Source organism: Rhea americana, unplaced genomic scaffold, assembly GCF_003343005.1.
Source record: "Rhea americana isolate MKP2758 unplaced genomic scaffold, rheAme1 scaffold_297, whole genome shotgun sequence".
NCBI classification, from domain to species: domain Eukaryota; kingdom Metazoa; phylum Chordata; class Aves; order Rheiformes; family Rheidae; genus Rhea; species Rhea americana.
Window position 1 is genome coordinate 754,955 of NW_028186420.1, and position 22,567 is coordinate 777,521.

The 22,567-nt window shown below is 46.6% G+C and overlaps 2 protein-coding genes across 3 annotated transcripts in view; one reads left to right on the top strand and one right to left on the bottom strand.

The window, feature by feature from the left end:
• The window catches only part of MPRIP (myosin phosphatase Rho interacting protein), a 93,983-nt gene extending 74,511 nt beyond the window's left edge, over positions 1-19,472 (top strand). For both annotated transcript variants that reach the window (XM_085309385.1, XM_085309384.1), the window contains 8 exons: positions 2,980-3,127; positions 3,724-3,841; positions 4,588-4,747; positions 4,940-5,059; positions 5,571-5,657; positions 6,451-6,613; positions 7,090-7,175; positions 11,357-19,472. In XM_085309385.1, coding sequence (XP_085165511.1) covers positions 2,980-3,127; positions 3,724-3,841; positions 4,588-4,747; positions 4,940-5,059; positions 5,571-5,657; positions 6,451-6,613; positions 7,090-7,175; positions 11,357-11,428 — 954 coding nt within the window. In that variant the 3' untranslated portion in view covers positions 11,429-19,472. The remainder of the gene's footprint in view (positions 1-2,979; positions 3,128-3,723; positions 3,842-4,587; positions 4,748-4,939; positions 5,060-5,570; positions 5,658-6,450; positions 6,614-7,089; positions 7,176-11,356) is intronic.
• A 665-nt stretch (positions 19,473-20,137) lies between these two features.
• On the bottom strand, positions 20,138-22,560 carry PLD6 (phospholipase D family member 6; the record flags this gene model as incomplete). Its single annotated transcript, XM_085309387.1, has 2 exons — positions 20,138-21,894; positions 22,239-22,560. Coding segments are annotated over 2 exons (564 nt in total), but the record flags the coding sequence as incomplete, so codon positions are not given.
• Between the last annotated feature and the right edge of the window lie 7 nt (positions 22,561-22,567).

Genomic DNA, 22,567 nt, shown 5'->3' on the forward strand with positions numbered 1-22,567 from the left:
ATTTTTTTTAATGCTTGCTTTTTTTCTGTGCTGGAGTATTCTAAATGCATTGCTGAGGGCCTCGTCTTCATGGGAGAGGCTTCATTATTGGAAGTGGTCTCTGTGGCAGGTTCTGCTGGTTGTGTGGTGGGAGGGAGAGTTTCAAAATACCTCGATAATGTCATACGCTCCTTAAGCACGAACATTGTAGTGTTTTTTGCTCATACTTGAGACATTTTGTTTGTGACTTCCCTTTAATAGTGTTCCTCAACTCTGTCTTTCCCAGTCTGATCAAATCTCCAGTCTGTCTCTGCTGCCCTCCAAACTGTAAGATGAAATGAAAACTTGTGCTCTCAAAATGTATGTTCCTGGGGAAAGTAGCTGTAAAGGGATGCCAAATACTATAGCAAAACAAATATCCTAAGTGGCTGAGAGGGAAATCACGTTGGTATTCTGTTCCAGCAATTCTTTGCATAACAAACAGTGCACAGTTATCAGAAGCCCAAACTAGGTGCAGAAAAACCCAGTGGCAATGAAATGCATTTGTTCAAATTGCTTCAGCAGTCAGGATTGGCTGTAAAACTAGCCTTAGATGTTACAACTTCTAAAAATCTGTTGGGTTTGATGTTTTGCTTTTGATCTGAGACCATTTCCAGTTAGGAKATGGTTTTAGGGTGGTAGAGAGCTTCCAAGAGCGCTCACGGACGATTGAACAAGAGGAAAGGAGGGGCACCCAGGAGATCAGCTGATTCAGACTGCAGGCAAAGACCAAGGCTGTGTTGGCGATGCTTTCAAGGAGCAGTCATTCTTCCAAGTCAGCAAAAACGTGTTCAAGTAATGGGAGAGATTGCTTCCAGCAGCAAGATCCTGAGARCACATTTGGACTGGGAATAAAGTGTGCCTCAGCTGTAGCCAAATAGTGTTTTTACTCTGAGAAGAGCAGTAGCGCTGCCACATCCCTTCTCCTTCACTGAGGGGTTGAATCAGATGTTGCTGGGTAGATCAGAGTGAGGTTGTGATGTTCACTTAATGCTCTCTGCCCCATCGTCTAATATCCCTTAGGAAGGAAAAGCCCTTGAACCTCCTACTTGCTGCTGGTCATGTGCACGGATAATGCTGCCTTCCTGAGAGCCGTGCACAACGCAAGGTTGCTTATCCCAAGGAGCGGTCTTGTGTGAGGAGAAGCAGAAGGGTCAGAACCAAAGCAGAGGCAATTGCTCAAAATTAATGACAAGTAATGGACCTGACGGCCTTCCTGTATTTTCAAATTTGCTTCCAGTTGAAGACTGCCAAAAATTGCAGTTTGCCTGGAGGGAGAGCAAGCAGCCTCTTCTGGGCAGAGCAGGACTGGAGGAGCACGCATGAGTCCTGGCCTGTCTGTGCATCACTGTATGCAGCACAGGGACAGAAAGGAACATACAAACTTCTCGTAGTTAGAAAGCCAGCTAGGCACTTTGAAACCTCTCTTACTTACAGGTTAAAATGCTTGTTTCTTCTCTTCTGAACCTGATGGAGAACATAGTATCAATAGTACTAGATACTTGTCTGTGCATAGTTGAATGTCCTGATTTATAGCAATGCATTTACAATACATTGAACATTGGATCTACAAACCAGAACTATCAAGGAACATTAAAGATTATCCTGCAATATTAGATGCATAAACAAGAATCCTGCCAGGCTGCTTCATACCACTCTTTAGTCAGCCAAGTCCCAACAAGTTCTGGCACTGAATTAGGAATTTCAAAAAATAAAGCTGAGAAAATGAAAAATGCCTCAGGAGCAAAACTTAAAGGAGAGGAAAAAAGTACCAAAGATGAGAATTGGGAACCAGAACGACACATGTTACATTGCATTAGGCAACGAACTGGTAATGCTGAGGAGTGTTAGTTAATATAGGTCGGCACGTGGTGGTCACARGCACTTATGTTGCTGGGGGAGTGAATTTGTCCCCCTTAAATTTTGCCTGGAGTCCCAGTGACTCCCTAGGTGACAGTCCTCACTTCCCTTTGAAAAYTCTAGTGTGAATCAAGAAGAAATCCACTGGAACTGGGAAAGTTGAGTAATGCCAGTCTCAGACGTTAAAAAAAGAGGAAGTCTGAYGCTGTGACTTGCTGCAGGTTTGCACCCAGCCGTCCGGCTGCTCGGTTCCCTGTGCACGTCCCCGCCGGCGCGGCGCATGCGACCGCGCCGCGTCTCGAGTCCCGCTCGCACCGTGTCCCGCTTGCCTCCGGGCGAGCGCGTCTGCAGCTTACCGAGCTGCAGCTCCCCCCAGTTTGCTCTCCTGCCTCGTCTCTGCAGCCCTGTTTCCACCTGCGATGCCTGACGAGCTTGGCGGGGCGGCCGGGCTGGCGGCCAAAATGGAAACGGGCTTGCCGCAGCAGGAGTGCCGAGTACGCGGCTTCTCCTTGTAGAGCTGGTGGCTTCATCTGGGGAGTATCGTGCAGCTGGGCACCTCCTTCAGAAGTGAAAGAAAAGCCCAAATCCCCTCCTGGGTCYGACACCTGCCCCGGGGAGCTCAGGGGGCCGCGCGGGTGGCTGGAGACCCAGCGATGAGGATCATGGGTTTCCGCTCCCACCCCACAGGCGCCTATGGAAAAGGGGTTGCGTTTGGAGGGTTGTGGTTGGACCCCCATCAATGCAGAAGCAGCAGCCTCGGATTCAGGAATCCCCACGGCACTGTTCCCAGTAGAGCGGCCCTATGTCCTGGCCTAAATTCACTTYTAGTAACAAAATTAGCAGATAATTTCCCATACAGCTTTCGAGGTGACACTCAGTTGTGAATTAAGGCAATGTTGCTGTTGYGAGCTGTCTGCGTGCCACCACAGAGGTGGTTGGGCCTGGAAAGCAAGAGTGGCAGAAGACAGCAGAGAGGACACACAAGTTGTTTTTAAAGCGCTGGTGATCTAATGAAAGCCCAGCGCACTCAACACATGGCTCCTGCTGGGCTCTCCACCGCGGTGAGCCTGGGCCAACCTCATCTCCTTGTCCCTTTTGCAGGCAACATGTGAAAGGGGCTTTGCAGCCATGGAGGAGACGCACCAGAAGAAGATAGAGGACCTGCAGCGGCAGCACCAGCGGGAGCTGGAGAAGCTGCGCGAGGAGAAAGACCGCCTGCTGGCAGAAGAAACTGCTGCCACCATTTCAGGTATGGGGACACACCAGAGGGACCCCGCGGGGTRGGTCCGTGTTGACAGCCGCACAAGGGTGGTTTGGAGGTTTGGAGGAGCCCGGGATGAGGTGGGATGAGGAGGACAGGATAATGAACACACATTTTGGATGGAGGACCATCTCCTGGCTCGCCTCTGGGCCGGGTATGCCTCTCCTTGGCTGTAACACAGTTTGATCAGTTTTCTGTTCTAAGAAAGGCGTTAGTCATTCCTGTGGTTAATTTATTGCTGATTCCACAATGAATTCATTCTTCAGTACCACTGGGAGTTTTCAAGTGCTGGAACCCAGGGTCTCTGCATTAGCAGGCCCATAATTCAGGAAGCAACATGTGAATCGGACAATTGTTTGGACTTTATTAAAAAGCAGGATTTGCAGAAGCCTTTTGGCCGCCTTATGGCCAGTGGAACATAATGAAGCAATTGTGAGACAGAAGGATGGCTCGCTGGGATGACTCACTTTTTTGTTCCCTTAAACAAAAAAATAATCCCCATCTCCAAAAAAACAAGTCCTTTGGACTGAGTGGTGACTGTGTCACCTCCTCCTGAARTGCTAATCCTCTTGCGCCCCGTGCAGCCATCGAGGCCATGAAGAACGCCCACCGGGAGGAGCTGGAGCGGGAGCTGGAGAAGTCCCAGCGCTCCCAGATCAGCAGCGTCAATGCCGATATCGAAGCCCTCCGGAGGCAATACCTGTAAGATGAGCTCTTGCTGTCYGTCTGTCTCTGTTCCTTGCAGGGAGGTTACGCTTGTGGGAGACCTCTTTCTCCTCTTTGGTTTTAGCAATAGGTTAGAATCAGATCCATCATCGTAGGGGAATCTCTTCCCTCTGTAGTGACCCAGCTGTGCCCATCCACATAAGTGTCCCTGGACCACTGAAATCCTGCTGCCTTGCTGTCACCAGACGTAGCAGATGCGCCAAGACATTGCTGCTTTCCAGGCAGCTGTAACATGAGGATTGTCGAAGCGAATATCGCTAAACCAGGCAAAAGCACTTTGCGCTCAGTGGCAAGGCTGACCTCCTACTGGAGCTGGAAAAAAGAGCCCAGCGGCTTCACCATTGCTGCCTCTATATATGGCAAAAGTGGGTGTGCAGACGCATCCTTTTGTGGAGGCTCAGAGCAAACGTGATAGATTTCTGTTCTGGTTTTGGCTATTTGAAGAAAGCCAGGCAGTTAACTTCCCGGGGAAAGGCCTCCTGCCTCCTTTGGTGCCCCGRCCCTTGAGTGCCACAGGGCACTTGAGTGCAAGGGGAGGCTTAGCTGACTCTGGGCTTGAGGTTCTTCCTAAAGGGAGGGTGCAATTCCTTCGCCATCCSAGGCACTTTGTGATTTGTGTCCCTGGGAAGAGCCTGCCGGGTTGCTGGGGAGGCTGCGGGGCGCTGCAGAGGCGAGGCCGCGTGTGCGGCGAGGGTAGAGCATGGCCGCTGGGTCCTTTGCAGGGAGGAGCTGCAGTCGGTGCAGCGGGAGCTGGAGGTCCTTTCGGAGCAGTATTCCCAGAAGTGTTTGGAGAACGCCCACCTGGCGCAGGCGCTGGAGGCTGAGAGGCAGGCCCTCCGGCAGTGCCAGCGGGAGAACCAGGAGCTCAACGCCCACAACCAGGTAAGGCGCCCGTTCCCGTGTCCTTGTGGCACTGTCTCGCGAGGAGGGTGGGTTTGCGAAGCCAACAGGATGAAAGGTCCCCTTGCAGCTCTGGGCACCCCAGAAAGCTGGAGAGAAGCTGCTGTCGCAGCCTCTGGCCTGAGCCGCTGCCACGTTTGCTCCGTTCCCACCGTGGCTCTCTCCTCTTCCCAGGAGCTGAATAACCGCCTGGCTGCGGAGATCACGCGACTGCGGACGTTACTGACTGGGGAGGGCGGGGGAGAGGCTGCTGGATCGCCTCTCACGCAGGGCAAGGATGCCTACGAGTTAGAGGTAAGTTTTCTGCCCTCCCGTAGCGCTGCTGGGCCGCAGGGGCTGCGTTCGAGCGCGCGAGGAGCCTGCAGGCCACCCCGCAGCACGTCCACGGGGCAGGCGAGGGCTGCGCGGTCTGCGCCACGCGTCAAAGGGGTGCAGTGGAGGCAGGAGCTCTTGGCACTTCAGGCCAGAAAAGCCACCATCCCCTTCTCCGTCTCCTGCTCGTCCCTCGGGGTTCAATGCATACAAAGCAGTGGGGACTGACAGACAGCAAGGGACGTGCAGGAAGCACAGTGRCGATCCGAGCACAGGCGAGCGTGCCTTGCAGTTGCCGCAGGATCCAGGAGTAACTTTCTCGTGTGAACTAAAAGACGTGTGAATGAGCCACTTTTTGCAAGTGTGGGCAGGGAGCAAACAGGGGCACGAACACGCAGCCCTTGCCTGGCTGTCACCAGGCCCAGCTGGTGGCCTTCTCCRGCCAGCTCTGCGCGTGCTCTGGTGGAAAATGTCACCGCTGTTGTTCCTACAGGTCCTACTGCGGGTCAAAGAATCGGAAATCCAGTACCTGAAGCAGGAGATCAGCTCTCTCAAAGACGAGTTGCAGACAGCGCTGAGGGTAATGTCTGGGACAGGCCTGTTCCTGTGAATGCTCGTAAGGGCTGTGCGCTCCTCCTGTGCGTGTGCGCTTAGAATTCAGCTAACTTACCCCAAGATTTGAAACATTTAATTTTTTTTCCCCCCAATTGAATTCAGTACCCATTTTGGTGTCATTGATAAAGCATTCCACTACTGAATCAGTCCAGGATTTACCCCTTCTCCCTTCCTGTGGGAAAACATCACCTTCAGTGTTTTCTCCTGGTTTCCTATCACATCAGATCAGATTTGAAATGGCAAAAATATTCAGTGTTGCAGATTTGCTCAGCCTCCTCACATCAGATATGGTTTGCTCTCGACAGCCTGTTTGCCAAGGCCAGTTCTAGGAATTCTAGTTCTCTTCAATGTCTTAACTAAAATTAAAACCCACAAACAAGTAATCTTGTAACAAATGGACTAGCATGCATGGGCAGYATTGCATGCTAGTTGGAGAAATCAGAGCTTTCTGCATAACTTAAGTAAGTCTTGTGTTGCTGTTAGATGCGGCTTCAAGAGCATGCRTAAAATATGTGGATTGCCCCCAGCTGAGCGTTCAGCAGGACAACTGGAATTTATCCCTGCCGTCAGCAGCCAGCTCCTGTAACTGTAAAGTGCAGAGTAGGGAGGAAAAAAAAGTGCTAGGTGAGCAGGGCATTGCTCCAATGCGCTGTCCTTCTTCCGGCAGCTTTTGCCAAGCTTCTCTTCAACACGTTCATAAACCCCTTGGCTCCGATTGTGTGTCTTACTCTGTCGGGTTGTTCTTGTTCCTTTGCCAGGATAAGAAATACGCCAGTGACAAGTACAAAGACATCTACACAGAGCTGAGCATTGTGAAGGCCAAGGCAGACTGTGATATCAGCAGGTTGAAAGAGCAGCTGAAAGCAGCCACAGAAGCTCAGGGAGAGAAATCCCCTGTGAACACCACTGTATCGGGATATGGTCAGTCCTTCTCCAGCTGCTCTAAGCAATCTTGGTTTTCTGATCTAACACATGCATCCTGCAGCACAAGCTCTTGTGCACTAGTGGGTCCAGGTGTAGGACTTTGTACGGTGCTTTTTTGCCATTTCATACCGCTTCCTGCCTCTGCTCCTTGCAGACCATCTCGCCAGAGATGGCAAGGARCAAATGGGCCTGAACTGCCCTCCCCATGGCAGTTCCTCCTTCCAGCCGGAGGATGGGAAGCTTGTGGTCTTCAGTAGCCTTCTGTCATTGTGCATSATGAAAGCCTCATGCTGCATTTAGTATGAAGGAGCAGAGGCCCTGGAGAGTCTCCTCTGTCCTTAGGGCAGTGCKGCTTGAGTCAGGTTCATTGGGGGCGTTTGCCCAGGCTGCGAAGGCAGAGAAGTCCCCAGCCTTGTTCCTTACAGGAAGCCTGTGGGCACCAGGCTAATGCTGTCTCTTTTAATTCTCCCCAGATATTATGAAATCAAAAAGCAACCCTGATTTCTTGAAGAAAGACAGATCCAGTGTTAGCCGACAACTAAGGAATATCAGGTCAAAGGTAAGTTCACATCTTTCCTTGTACGCTGTAAATGCCCAATGTTGCTCTCCAGYGGGAGTTCCTGGGGAAACCATGGAGCAGATTGAAGAAGAACTTGGTAGGGGGAAGAAAACAGAATTTCTGCCTCAGTAACGCTAGCCTGGATGGCACTTGAGAGAAAAAAATAGCTTTCGAACAAGAAATGGCTTGCTGTGCACCGAGCAYGGCCCCCGCCTCCATGGCACCTTGTAGGGCAGGTGTTACTGTATCTGCYGAAATTTAGGTGTGAAGTTGCTCCCCACTTGAAAAAAAGTATGCTGTTCACCCTGGTTTTTGGTCTTTCACAGGAGGATTCTCGCAGTATTTGCTCCCCCATTTTTAGTTGGAATTTAGATGGTGTCAAAAGGTGGAAATGTGCACATCATTCTAGATTTTAGTGCTCAGCACTGCAAGCTTTTAGGTCTTTATATGGAATAAAAGTGCCTTGGTGCTGAGCATATTTAACACACACTTTTCCTGTGTGTTAACACGGCACAGATGGCCCTGTGTGTGTGTGGTTCTCCAGCCATTCTGTACGTGCTGTTGGTCCCAAAGCCCAGTAACGCTGTGCCAGGCTCGTCTGTGCTTGGGCTGCCGACTGCCAGAATTTCATCATGTTACGCACTCGTTGTTTCTGTGGGACCACAGGAAGAAGAGGGGCAAATAAAGCCGCCCAGAAGGCATCATTAAACATAGTTCAGTCAGAAAGGAGATCAGCATGGGCAAAATTTGCTTTGCCTCTCACCACTGGATATTGGGTGTCTCATGCTGGTGTTTGAAGTGGCTGGGATTCRGGCAGAGCGAAAAGCCCAGCAGGCAAAGGCTTCTCGCTCTGTGCCCACGCTGGGGAAACGATCATCACCCGAGCTCTGCAAGCGGTAGTTCATCAGCCTGCGGGGTCCAGGCTGCACCAAGTAAATACAGAGTCTCTCTGCTTATTTAAGGGTGCAGCGCAGGCCTGGCTTTGCAGACTTGCTGTGCCAGATCTGATGTTTGGTTTCCCGTCACCACTTCAGCTCAGTCCTCATGGTCTCCCRTCCTTGTGGGGGGGAAGGAGGAGAGCAAGCATGTGCTCTGCTGTGGGGCACGCTGCCTGCTCTGTCGCTGCCATGGGGAGGGGGGTGCCGGGCAGGGCTGCGTGAGCACCAATGCATTTAGGATTTATGAGCTTCTTGTTTTGTTCTTTCTTTATTTTGCTCTTTCCTTCAACAGTCCGTTATTGAGCAGGTCTCATGGGATAACTGAAATGAACCCGAGTCCAGGTTCCCTGCCACGTAGGTAAACAAACCAGCACCCACCAAACGACGCAGCTGCCCACTGGAGCGGCCCACTTTTGCATGCACTGCTCACACCTCCGTGGCAAATGAGAGCCCTTCTTCTCCTATTGACTGACTGGTTTATTTACTGTTAATGATTTTACTGGGGATCAGGGAGTGGGAGGGGAGAAGAGAGCAGACCCAAGATCCATATAAAATGCAGCCTCTCTGGCTCTTCCCTGGGGAATATGGCTTTCTCGTCTTCCCACTCCTCCCACCCTCACCGACACAGCTAACCATCACAGACAGGACTTGGACACGGTGGGGCGCGTTTTGCCGTTTGCTGTGTCGGGAGTGTGGAACACTGGGTGTGCATGTTTGAATGACTGTGCATGCCTCAGACTAAACGTTAGCAACATGCAGGCCTTGTAGGAAAAACAGCCTTTGTGGTGTTAGCCAGACAGAGGAGAGGATCRGTGATGCCTATGAGCATTTCCTCCTCAGAAGAGAGCAGAGGGTACGTTAGATGAGACCAGTAGCACCCACACCACACACACGTTTCCCACGAAGGCCCATAGCTTGTAAAACAGTGCCCAGGTCTCAGCTGCAGAGAGGATGTCCTGAATTTCCCTTGCCTGTAATTGCTGCTTCTTTAGGTTGATCCATGCCAGAGGAGAAGAGTCCTCCTTGCTGAGTAACCTCTTCCTTCTGCTCTCCAGGCTTTCTCCAGCTCCCTGGTGTTCCCTCCACTGCTCTTCATCACTTGGCACTGCACCTCCATCCCACATGTTGGCTGGAGGCTTCAGAGCTCATCCAGCAGAAGGAGGGAGCTGATGAGAAAAGGGGCTAATTCTCACAATACAAATATCTTGAGTAACCAGAGGCAATAGTAAATGTTGTTGGCCCATGGTGAAGACTGAAATGAGACTACCTGCAGAGGGAGGGGAAAGAAAAGATAGGCAAGATCCCAAAAAAGGTGATAGGGAGTTAGCTTGAGAGCTGGGGGAAGTCTGATGGAGGATCCCYTTTTTCACAGGATTTTACCTTACATTAGTCTGCCTTCATCAGCCCCTCTTCRTCAGTAACTCAAATGATTGAGAAACTCCCTAAGGGGTGACTTTGCTGGAATTGTTACCATTAGGCAGAACAGTCTAATGGTTTATGTCGTCTTGTTCCAAATAATAGTAAATTTAATGTATAGACTGGAACGCATGGGTTGCTGCTAATTTAACAGGCCCAAAGTTAACTTCCTTTAGAAAATACATACTCAGATATTTCAATCTCCAGAGTTTCTCTGCTGTCAGCTGAAAAGAAAAAAATGCATCATTTGTAAGTTAAAAACAATCCATTTTAGTGCTTTTATTTCCATGCTGTTTCCCAAAGCTGTTCTGGATTTCTAGATCTGTGGGAGGAGAAACATTTTAAGGAGCTCAGGATTGTGGGAACCTGCACAACCTCACGGCAAGTTTATGCACACCAAGTCCTGCCCTGACAACCACACATTAAAACCTGGCCCAAGAGTCTGAACTGCTTCTGTGATCATACAGTCCTCTGACACCACARTCAAGGAAGTAAAAACAAAAAAAAGGGACATTGGTATCAATTAATAGAAGGGTCTTTGCATGCAGATCTGTGCCTCTTGAAGCAGCCATGCATTGGTCTGTAAAGCAAATACTGTTTGAGTTGCAGAGTGATTTAAGGGATCAGCTTGCATGCAGCAGAATTATCTGTGAGATAATTTGGCCCTTTTGGCACTCTGGCGGATGCCTGCTTCTGTCTCAGAGCAGATGTATCCCAGCAACGAAAGCTTTTACAGTGCGTTAGAGGGAGACCTTGCCTCTGCCCTGCAGGCCTGTCTGCTGGGGAGGGAGATGTCTGCACCTCCTGCAGCAGCAGCAAGCCAAGAACATTCACTGTCTGGTGCCCTGATCCCCTGTAGCTCTTACGCCACATCTTTGGGGCTGCAGGGAGGAGGAATGGCTGTCTTTGATCTTGTGCATCTCCTTGGGTTAGTTTCAGGTTAAAGCTGTCTTAGAGCTGGCAAGCTATTTGCTTTTGTGTTTCTGCCAGTCATGTAGCTGTTTCCCCAGATCCTTTGGTGTAGGTGACAGTAGTTTTCATAGATGCAAATGCTGAGGACTAGCAGGATGGAATTTTCTGTTTCATAGCTGGCTATCATGCCTTGAAATCTGGATGCAGTGTCTGAACTGCATCAGACATCGGATCCTGCTAGAACCTGAAGCAAGCATTTTGTTGAGAGTCCTCTGTCTAACCCTGTGCAATCAGCAGCTTTGGCTTGGGAAATACCCCAGGCTGGGGTTAGAGAAAGGGTGGGATTGTCACTGGCAATAAAATACAGTTTTCAGGGCTGGTTTGGGCAAAGCATGACCATTGACTAGAGTCAGGACCACCCAACATATACATGCATTCAATCAACGATACAATCATGCAAGCAGACGGGGAGGACCAGTGTACAGCTCCTTCTTCGCAGTGCAGTGATTTATCGTAGCAGAACCAAGCTGGACTACCTGGTACCCCTGAAATCCTAGCGTTCCACTGAAATTGCCCCAGCCATAATTACACTGCGGGCTCCAGGGATCATTTCCCAAGTCGAGCTAATCATGCTTTCAGTATTGTGTGCCTCTCATTCATTTCCGATACTTCACCTGATTAATTTGCAATCTCACCCTTTCTCTAGGCGTGATTTCACCAGTAACAGCATTCCATAACTGTGTGTTTTCTCTAGCATGTCCCACTAATCTCTGCGTCGCGGAGGCCATTCTCCTGCTGCCCACATTTCCTTTGCCTGAGCATCGCACCATTTCTGTGTGCCAGACCCCCACTGCCGTAGCCCTGTCCGCTCCCGCCCTGCAGTGTCCGATGCCRTCTTTCTTTTGTCTCTCCCAGAGTCTGAAGGAAGGCCTGACTGTGCAAGAACGCCTGAAGCTTTTTGAATCCAGGGACTTGAAGAAAGACTAGTTCTCCCCGCTCCGCTTCAACACGCGCACCTCCCAGCTTGAGGCAGCACAGCACCAGCACCGTTTGTCTCTCGTTCCTTACGATTGTCCTTGCTGTTGTTCGTCTTGGCGCTCCTGACGAGACTGAGCTCCGCGGTGGCGGTCCCTCGCCGCCACCTCTCACCTCCGCAGCTCCTTTTCCTGCTTTGTGAGACGCTTCAGAGACTCTGAGAGGGAGAGGAAGGGATTTTTTTTTCCCCTCTTCAGCGCTTGTAGGAGAATCCTTCCTTTACTGTAAACCATTACACTAAGTGTCAGTATTAAGGCTCAGTAGCCTATTAATAAGCTAGCTCTGTCGTACCAACTGTTTTGGTATAAAAGCAGGGCCGGGGTGGTATAGGCCRTACCTAGCTCTTACTGCTGTCAAGAGACCCAGTGCTCAGAGCACACCAGGAGCCTAATCTAACCGTTGATCTTTACTGCATTACTTGCACCTACAAGGTGGGGGGGGGGCCTGTGGGAAAGTGTCAGAGAGTGCAAGTCAGTACCTGTGTAAGCAGCGGGGAGGTACAACACTGACATCTCGCTGGGGGACGGAAGAAATGACTCTCCTGCCCCATGACAGTGCCGTATCCTGAATGTAGGTGTTACCGAAGCCCAGCGCRCTTTGGTGTCTTTCCAGATGGTTGTGGTTAGGGAGTTGCAGTTACTCACGCGCAACAGGTCTGCCCCATTGGCCATGTCTTTGTCGCCCTTCTCGCTGGTGCCCAGGTCTGAGATGCGTGTTTCTGGGACTGAGTCGTCAGGTCATTTTCTTGCCTCTGTTTGATCAAGCCCAGCAATTTTTTTGCTGTTACTCTCCCCCTCTCCTTGAGTCCTGTGTATCCTAGGGTCTGTGCGCATGTGAAACTCCCTTTTCCTAGTCAAAGAAGGAAAGTAGAGTAGAAAGTAGAATCAATACTGACTGAAAATGCACAGTGCTCAATGCATATAATGCTCCTTTTTTTATCAGCTTCTTGAACTCAACTCTTCTTGTCAGCAGGGCAGCTCCTATATTTTAATTCTTTAATCTTTTCCTGAAATAAAAATCTGAAAACTTGTATGTGCTTCAGACCTTCTCAGTCGTAACAGTTTTCTTATTTAAAACATACAATTTAGCAGTGTGAGGCCAATAAACTGATACCAATTAAAAGTGAATTGAGAGAATGGGTAGCAATAGATGTAGCACATGGACAGCCTAATACTGGCTATCTTTCTGGAGGATCTGCAGACTCTGCTTTGCAGCAGTAGGACTGCATGGGTACCATGGCTTAATCCTGGGTTAGCAAGAACATTTCAATATGCTTTGCCCCTGTGAAGAGCCAGGGTCTTGCCTCACTGCTCAAAGAGAATGCCTGCCTGCTGCTGAACACAAACACTGCTCACCCTGGCCAAGAGCAGCATTGAGATACCGTTCCAACACATTCAGAGTCCAACCTAATTTAGCCACCAAGCGACCCACAATACATCAGACTGTGCTTTTAAAAATATGCCCTAGCTTTTGTGTAAAGCTAAGCTTCCTCTTGCCTTTCAGGTGCTTCAAATGTGGTTTAAGCAGRCAGTGGCATTCAGGCAGATCTGTGCGTTTTCATGGCTAATTTGAGATCCTTAAGTAGGCATGGTGCTTTGGGCAGTGGCTGAGAGAGAGAGAGAGAGACAGAAGTGCTGCAGGCCAGTACTTGAGAAGTTCTCGCTACCAGCTCTGGAACTGGTAGTAGCCAAGGGCCTGGAGACAGGCACTTTCTTCGTGCCAGGCTAGGCGACAATGGGTGCTGACCAGCTKTCCTTTATCCTCCATCCTCTGATCCGTGATGAGGCCAACGGCTGCCTTATTCCCTCCTGTCTTGCATGGCGGAACATAGCCTGTTGGGGTACAGTCAGCAGGCAGAAGCTGTTTGTCCCCAGCTTCGCACCTGTATGAAGGGCTTCCAAGTTAGCAATCCGCAAAGTGGAACCTGTCAAATTAGAGCTAACCTGTGGATGTGGATGGAGCTCACCATGCCGATCTTCTTTTATCATCTGATGACCTTTTAAAGCATAGACTGTTACTGATATGTAATTTTGGTAATGCTTAGTAATGGCTTTCTGCAGCCACGGCATGGGATCCTGCTTCCCTTACAGCTGAGATGGACTAGACAGACTCTTCCTACTTGTATCCTTCCCACTTTCTCAGCCATCTCCAATTTGTGTGTTCTGCTTAAGAGGTGACTCATGGAAGATTCCGAAGCTCTGTCACTACTCACATGCATCGGTTTTCTCTATTCTGGCATCTTGGGCCTTTACGTATTTCAGTGAGAGGTCTGATTCTTCTCCTCACGATTGAGCCAAGGATGTACGTTTGGGTCCCAGTTCCAGCAGCAGCTGGGAACATGAACTTCAATGGGATGTACAACCAGGTAAAGGCAATGTTGTCTTTGAATTAAGTCAGGGACATTAGAATCTGCCAAGCAGCACAGCTTGCAGGACCAGCAGAGATGTCAGTGCTGTCACCCAGGCTTTTAAAAAGGTTCTGAATATTGCTTGGGTGAACAAACCCACTGTAGTTCATATATCATGTATGCCTTTTCTACATGTGACAGGAGACAGTCACATGTCCCGTATGCCTAGTGTGCTCCCTTCCAAACTTACCTATATCTGCCCAGCTCTGAACAGAGATAGTTTTCATATTATATTTCCTTTCTCATTGATCCAGGTTTGACTGTTGTGCTCTGCTCTCTGGTAGCTTTCATGCCCTGCTTCTCCTGGCAAAGGCGTTGGGCCACAGAGTTATGACRAAAATTAGGGCTCAAGTAGTGTCATTTCTCTTCCCTTACAAGACAATGATGGATCCAGTGAATGAGCATCCAAGTAGGGTCTTCTTCCTCCTCCTGCTCTGTCAAGTAGGGTGGGACTTCAGCCTCTTAAGTCAACTGATCAGAATGTGTCCTGGGCTCCTTCTCTACAGGTGGACTCTGACCTTTCTCACATCCTCTAGAACATCTTGCTTTTCTTTGCTTATATCTCATTTGCTCAGGAGCACTTACTTTAAGCATGAAGACTAAAGGTTGTCTTCTATTTGCAATTGCATGCTGGTGGTATAGAGGAGACAGGTTGAGGCCCTTTGTAGTACAGGTTCATGCCACCAAGCCTCTTGAGACTCTCCAAGGAGATTTTTTTTTCTGCCATACAAGAMGTCTTCTCTTGCAGCTTATTCTAGGACTAGATGTTGAGCTTAGTGAGTGACAGCACCTTGCTTTCTTTGCCCTTTGATCCTGCTTTGATCCTTATTTCCTAATGTAGAGAATGGGTTTGATAAGTGGAGGGCACATTTGGTGTTGCTACACAGATAATGGAAACAGGCTGATGTGAYCCAGAGCTTGGCTGGTTGCAGGCTGCCAAAGTAGAGCTCCCAGGAGCTTTAAGCCATGCATACTAGGCCATGTGCTCCAGAAAATTACATCCTCAKCTTTTGTCTTGCCACATGTAAATACATTGATACAAAAATAAAAATATGGGTGAGCATTGGCAAAAAATACTGCAGTGTATAGCAAGTAGAATCATTTAGATGTTTTAGTGCAGGAAGGCAGAAGAAGGTGCAATTAAAATGCAATGGATAGCAAGCTGTGTAAAGCACGTTGGTTCTGAAGCAATGGAAGTTCCAGGGCATGGGTTAGAAAGCCTTTCTGTTTGTGCTCTGCCTCAAAATTGCCCTGTGAAGAGAGGCTATGAGGATTTAGTCTTGTTTGTACATATATAAAAACATACCAAGGTTTAAGAACATGAAAAAAAACACCCAAGAAAACTTGCAAAGAAGAGAACACTTGTATAGCTTTTCTCTTCCTCTCTCTATATATACACACATATGCTAAGCAAAAGGTCATATAAAAGTTCTGGGCCACTTGGGTCAATTCTTCACTTGAGGAAATGCACACAGTATTTTGACTCTCAGATGAGAATCTGACAGGAGATGTGGCATAAACAAGGCTGATGCTAGATTTTTTTAACTTCCTTTCTTTCATCGTAGTTTATCTTCTTATCATAAAGAAAATGCCAGTCTGCTGATAACCTCCATCTTAACAGGCTCCCTGAATCATCTGTAAAAGAATCTGAATTGAAGTTTGCTAAAACTCCTGTATAAACAGAATCAGACACTGTGTGCTCAGCTAGTCAAAATTTTGCCATTAGGGAACTATTAATTAATGCCTATTGGTGAACTTCTCTGGACCTTTAAACCACTGATAAAAGCTAAGTAGACAGACAAGTTCACTGAGAAAAAAAATGGCACCAACAACAGCTACAGCCAAAACGTGTTACAAGGAATGAGAACAACTGCAGAGGAAACACATACACACAGTGTATGGAGGAATGGGTGGGGACCATCTTCTGGTGACTATTATCATGGTTTTAGCAATGTCTGACAAGTCAAAACAATTAATTTTATTSCTTAATTTTTCTGTCTTAAAAATACTTATCACTAAGCCAAGGGGTCTTTTATGAACATGGTGATGGGCTACTATACTGTCCCTGTTAAGAGCAGCYGTTAAGAGCAGCCATCAAGAGCAGGGTTAGGCTTCTTTTAAAAAGAAAGCAAAACAGAAAACCCAGCCCTGCTGTACAGAAGGCAAGGCCCCTCTCAGTGTCTTTAGCAGCTATGTCACGCTTTGGAGCAGCACTCCTCCGGATGTGTATAAACATGTACTGCAGTACTACCAGTTCTGGAGGGCACAGAAAAGACTTCTGAGAAGGAAAGATGCGGTGGAATGAACATGGCTTTGTTATAGACTATTGCAGGCTGGATTCCAGGTTTCATTCCATGCAGTGTGGCAACTGTCAGAGCACTTCTCCAAAGCATGAGGCAGTACATGACCTGCCTTGACATTAAAGAATGAAAGAGAACCACCAGCACCAGTAAACAGAGCCAGAACCTGCAGACAGAGAGAGTGAGAGAGGTGCTTAAAAAAAAGAAAAAAAAAGGAAAAAGAAAAAAAGAAAAAGCCAGCTGGGAAACTTTTCCGCTGATAGCAATGGTCTTTAGTTATCCAATTTCTTCTTCCTGCTCCAGGCCTCATCCATTTTTCAAGATAAGAGAAATCAGTGACTCTTTACATTAGAAAGTGTGTGAAGACTGGGGAAAGCTATGGGGAGGAAGGAAGGAACAGAGGGAAAGCAAGCTAGAGGCTTTTAAATTCCAGCTACATCTCCCATCGCACGTTTCTGTGACACAGCAGCACAAGCTGCCGGTTGCCACTCCTTTTGATGTGGGCCAGGTACCTGCTGTACAGAATGAGGCAAGTCCTTCTACTAGGTGTTCTGCTTCAAATGCTCTTAGAGGGCACAGTATACGCACACTGAGTAACGTAAATGCAAGCTGCTGCATTTTACACTGCTCTACATTTAGTAGTAGTAGTACTGAGATGTGAGGTTTATGAAAACCCAAGTGCAACAAAGCTACAGCCATATACATCTGCTAATTGCTTCTAATTTTTTTTGCATAAAATTTTCTTACCAATTGCACCCTCTCTCCCTAAAACAGACCAAGTCCTTTTTAAATGTGACCTTTTCTTTGCTCACATATAAAAGCAGCAGCAAATTTATTCATTTGCTTCAAAATTAAACTTGTGTGCTAATCTGCAAGCCAGAAAAAAGCTAATTTTTCCTTCTGTAATAGAAGTTGACTGGAATGCATTTAAGCAGCTCCTCCCAGCATTGTAAAAATGTGTCACTTTTGTAACACTATATACTTGATTGGATTCCACTACTCTTTTGCATTTTTTGTGGTTCATATACAGTACTTAGTTTGTTGTGAACACTTAAGCACATGCACGCTCAGTGTAGCTTGCCTTTCCTCTGTAATTTTTTCCATTTTTTAAAAAGCTTTGTTATTCTTCTCTTTAAAAAAAATAATTTAAAGCCTGTATAGTATCCAAAGCACGCAATGTAAATATTTATTACTCAGAAATTAGTGGAGGGTTCTCTTTTGTGACTGTGTTTTTGATTTTTATATCTTATTTCGATAGACGTCCTGTTTGGGGGTTGGAAGAGGAGCGCTGAGTGTAATATGTTGAACCTGCCCTATCTTTCCTGATAGAATATTTGTTTTTGATGACTGTTATAAATATCTTTTCAAAAATTTTCTGCTGACTTACACCTTTAGTTTTGAAAATACCTGTCCAAAGAATGTGTACAGTCTGTTTGAGAACTGTAACCCTACTGCTCTATAAACTTTTTTTCTTTTCCAGAGAATTCAGTAATCTTGTATTTGATAGTGGCATTAACACCATGAGTGTGCAAACTGTTATCTATATATAGAGAGAAGTAGTAACTACTTTGTGCTAGAGCATATAAACTATCCTTGCACAGTAACTTAGGACTGTTGCAGTGAGTGAACTAAGGTCCCCAGATCTCAAAACCTAGTGTGTGATGGTGTAACGCACTTGTGAATCATCATTGAAGATACTCTGTAAGGCTACCTGGACTTCACAAGGGAACTCCAGACCTAGCTCCCAGCTGTGCAGATACATATTGTACAACAGCATGGAAGTTTACTGTAACTTACATTATGTAAGTAACTGTTTAAATATAACTTTCAATACAATGTAGTTACTACTGAGTTGAACTTTTGTGATCCTACCACTGTAATACAACTATATTTCTTTCCAGAGGATGCAAAAGTACTGTTGCATGACCAGGGAACATGCAGGCTGAAAACAACACAGCTGTGTCAGCTCTGGTGGTTTTCCCTGGCTCAGCCTACATTTTGAGACTACTAAAAGAAACCAAGCRTGTGGGATTTACTAGCAGAAACCTGATTAGCCAGTCAAGTTGGTACCAACCAAACTAATCCAGCTGGCCATGAACTAGTAAATAATTAGTGCAATTACAACCAATTATTTTCTCATTCTTCCTGCTTTCTTCACACAATGATTGTGTGCTGGATGTGACAAGAAAACTGACTCTTTGTTCTAAACTAGAGAGAGCAAAGTATGTTGTAAAATACTAAAGACTATGGTAAGTAGGAAATAGGTAAGAATGCTTAGTCTTTGACCCATATTCACCTTCCCGGGACCTGGCGTTCTGGGATGTCTTGAGATTTTAAAGAATCATTTTTTGAAGGGATAAAAAGTTCTGGGGACAGAGAAGGAAACTTTGTATGTCTTTGGGTGATAACAGAAGTCACACTGGACATCCAGGTACTAATAAGTCAGTCTTCCTCCATCAACCTAATCAGAACTGAAGGCTCCCCTTAGTTCTGTTTTGTGCACACTGTTCACCAATGACTGAACCGTAACTGAAGGAGATTTGTTATGAATTAAAACGTACACACACCATGCTCTACCRCTTGTATTACAAGAGCCTCTGCCCTCTTCCACTCCTTACGGAAATGACAAAAAACAATTTGCAAGTAATAAGAATGCAAAAGCCAGAGTAAACKACAAGGTAAATTTTCCAGGTCCTGTGGTGATGCAGTAGAGGCAAGCCCTCCATCTCTAATCTGTAATTTGACTGAGTGGCAACAATGACAGTACAGAAAGCRCAGAAATCTCAGTGCAGTTGTGGATTACTACAGCTACACTGCTGCTGGAAAAAAAACATGGATCAAATTCAGAAACGATTACAACAGGGTGGTAAGGAGAAAGAGGAACCACAGTTGTTCTAAAAACCCATCAATGTGTAGGTCTGAATGGCGTGTCTTAAGGAGAGGTTTCCACAGAACCATATTCATCCAGGAAATGATGTGTCAAACTTGATTAATTTCTCTCTGYAGAGGGGAGTGTGCGTTTGAGGCTCCTGTTTCTAAATGTGTGGGATCTTTTCTCCTTCCCCTCTCCCTTCCACTCCATTTTATTTCAGTGCTTTTTTAAGAGCCACTGTTCCTGATCAACTGTTCACTGTAATAGAAACGTCAAGTTTTGTCACAATATTTATTCCATACAAAATCTTGTGTGACATGCTAGGTTCCCGTGGATGTAGCTGATCATTTTTATTTTGTAAATATAATTACCTAACTTTACATAAACTATATCGTAATAAACTATTTTTGCACCACCCTTTGCATGCTGTGTAGTGAGGTGTTTGTTTCAAAAAGGACATTAATACAGAAAGAAAGTAGCAGAGGACAGAGCCTGAAACTGAATTAGCTCTTTGCTTCTATAGTCATATTTAAGAAAGAAAATGCAATGAGTAGCACATCTCACCTCCCTTTTAAGAGCAGTAAAATGTTTAAAGTAGTGTAAAGCTAATGCTGCTGTAGTGGATTTACTAGGGAATGAACTTTCTCWGCTTCTTCTATAATTGCTAGGTATAGATAATAGCGAGATAGGCATTTCCCCCCTCTCTAAACCCATGCCAACTTTCTCTAACAGAACCGAGCAAACCTATAATCTGTTGCAATTACTCTCTGCATCCCAAGTAACACCTAAGCATAAGGATCCAATGGACTTTTAAATGATTTGAACCTTTGAAACTACCAATCTACAAGGACTGTCTTAAGTACAGAAAACTTAAGATGCTATTGAGCTTTTCTGTGAGAATGGCGTATTTAATAGGGCTAACCACAGCATTACAGTATTAAGTAATTGTGGTAACACAATGGTAAGACTTTTTAGAGAGATTTTGAGCACTTAAAGTAATTTTATATTCAGTCTAAAGTAATTCTTACAGAGACACTTGARTATTTAGGAGTTTCAAAATTCTCATTAAATTTACACCCATCTTTGTTCTACCTTAAAATGTAAAGGCAGAGAYTCTTCAACCCCAAAGAAGTTATTTCTGTAATATATTTAGACTGGCCAAATTTGTAGGAAGTTATTTTATCTCTTACTAGCCCAACTAATACAGATGTAAAAAGAAAAAAAATAATGCTCCAAATTTGGATGGCCAAATTTGTCCATTGCTTTCGAACTGTATCAGTAGTCTAAAAAAGATAATACTTCTCCCTTACAAATTCCTTCTCCCATGACCTTAAAACATCACAGTCAATACAACATTTCTGCATCAGCTTTCTCTCATGCACAAAGACATGTWTAATGTTATGCTCCCTCTGCTGGCAAAGATACAGTAACATGTTCCCAAAAAGGGGCCCTTGGTTAATTACCAGTACCATGACAACAAAGTTCTTAAATGCAATGTGAACTGAAGCTTACATAAACGTACAACAGTGAAATAGTCTGACTAAAAATAATCATATTAACTTTACTCTAAAGACAAAATAGTAAGTGAAAAGATGGTCAACCCCAAAAGAAAATATACTTACTCAGAAAAACACATTGCCTAACTGTTGTAGCAGATGTCTTTCGGACAGAAACATAGCTGTCCAAACATTCTGAACTTCCACTGCTATCCAGGGAGATGATCTTGCCTATTATATCCTATTCATTTGTCGTCTGTCCCCCATCCTCCTGCTACCTTCAAGCATTCCTGAGMTCACTGAATCAGATGAGGAAACTATATCCTCGCACTTGTATGGATTGGGCTTTCCTTCACAGTGCCTTTCTGAAGATCAGTAACCTAACCACAGCTTTTAAGACAATACTGACTGCTCCTGAAGAAATTTACCTCATTGCTTTCCAGAAACTTCCCTACACTTGCTCATAAGCAGATGAGCTGGTCTTAGTAGGCATTCTGTCTCTTTTATCCTGGGACTTTACTAATCTTAAATGAAAGAAAGAACAAATCTTTTTTCAATAGTAATTAATATTCAATGTGGATATTTAACATCTACCTTCATATTTTCCACGAAATTCCATTTACAAACTTCCAACAATTAATGCTAACAAAAAAAGGTAACAAATTGCTTAATCTCTACATAAATTTGACCTTTCTTCACAGTCCTCTTAACTCTTTTAGAGTTACTGGTGCAGAGGAACCATTGGTGTAAAATTCCATTCTGCAGTATCACAAGGTGATAACTGTCTGTTTCACTGTTCTGATATGAAACACCATGTAAACATTACCTTGTTTTTTCCTAGGCATAGTACTGAGACTGCTTCAATTTCTGAACTCTATCAATACAGTTCTATCATAGCTATCCTCACAAAATAGCTTAGCAAACAGTTGAGTGATTCATTTAGTATGCAATGGATCTGTAACATCTCAGGTAGAAAGCACTTCACTTCTGCAGAGCAGCTAAATTACAGCCAAACAGGTCATACATTGATATCTATACATAATAATAAAATCCATGAATGCCACCTGTTAAGTACTCTTCCAGCTCTGGGAAGCAGTTTAATCACTTACTTTCTTTGGAAAAAAATGTATAGTTGATGGGATTGTATTCTTCCCAAATCCTTTCAAACTCAGCCAAAAAAGGCTTCACATACTCTGCATCTTCCACTATCAGTACATTCTCCCGGTTGTGCTGGATAGCTTGAGTGGTCCAGTTGAGGGAGCCTGTGATGAGCATCCTCTTGTCCACAATAGCAAATTTGTGATGCATGAAACCGTTTTCCTGGTCATGACGTACTGGGATCCCTATAAAGACATAAAAACCTTTCCAGTGTCTCCTCTTCAGAAGTACAGCCCAACGCTGTGACAACTCTTCCCTGACTCCTTSAACTATTCTAGAAGGTAACTTCATGTCTTAAAAACGCACACCAACAATATGCTGGGAAATGAAGCTAAAGGCATCAGTCAAGCAGTCAGTTTTAACCAACAGGAGCCCCCCAAGCACCTACAGAGAGGGCTGTGCAGCGCCCAAGCGGCCATGAGGGGCCRCATGCCGACCCTCCTGTCAGGCAACCAGCTGCGCTGACCGCTCCCCCTTCCCGACGGGGCCCCCTCGCCCTGCTCCCTGGGCTGCCAGCCCCATGCCTCACCGGCGCGCCGGAGGAGGCCGATCTGGGAGCCGTTGAGGGCCATGTACTGCGCGTCGGTAACGACGCGGACACGGACGCCACGGCGGTGGAGCAGCTGGACGGCGCGGCCCAGCTGCGGGCTGGAGAAGGCGAAGAGGCAGATCTCGAGGGAGCGGCGGGCCGAGAGGAGGCGGCGCAGGAGGCGGCTGAGGGGGCAGTCGCCGCGGGGCAGCGGGCAGCGGCAGGCGCCGGGGGCTGCCACCTCGGCCAGCAGCGCCTCAGTGCAGGTGACGCGCGACGGGAAGAAGAGCACCTCGCGCACGGGCTGCCGCCGCCGCCGCCACGCCGCC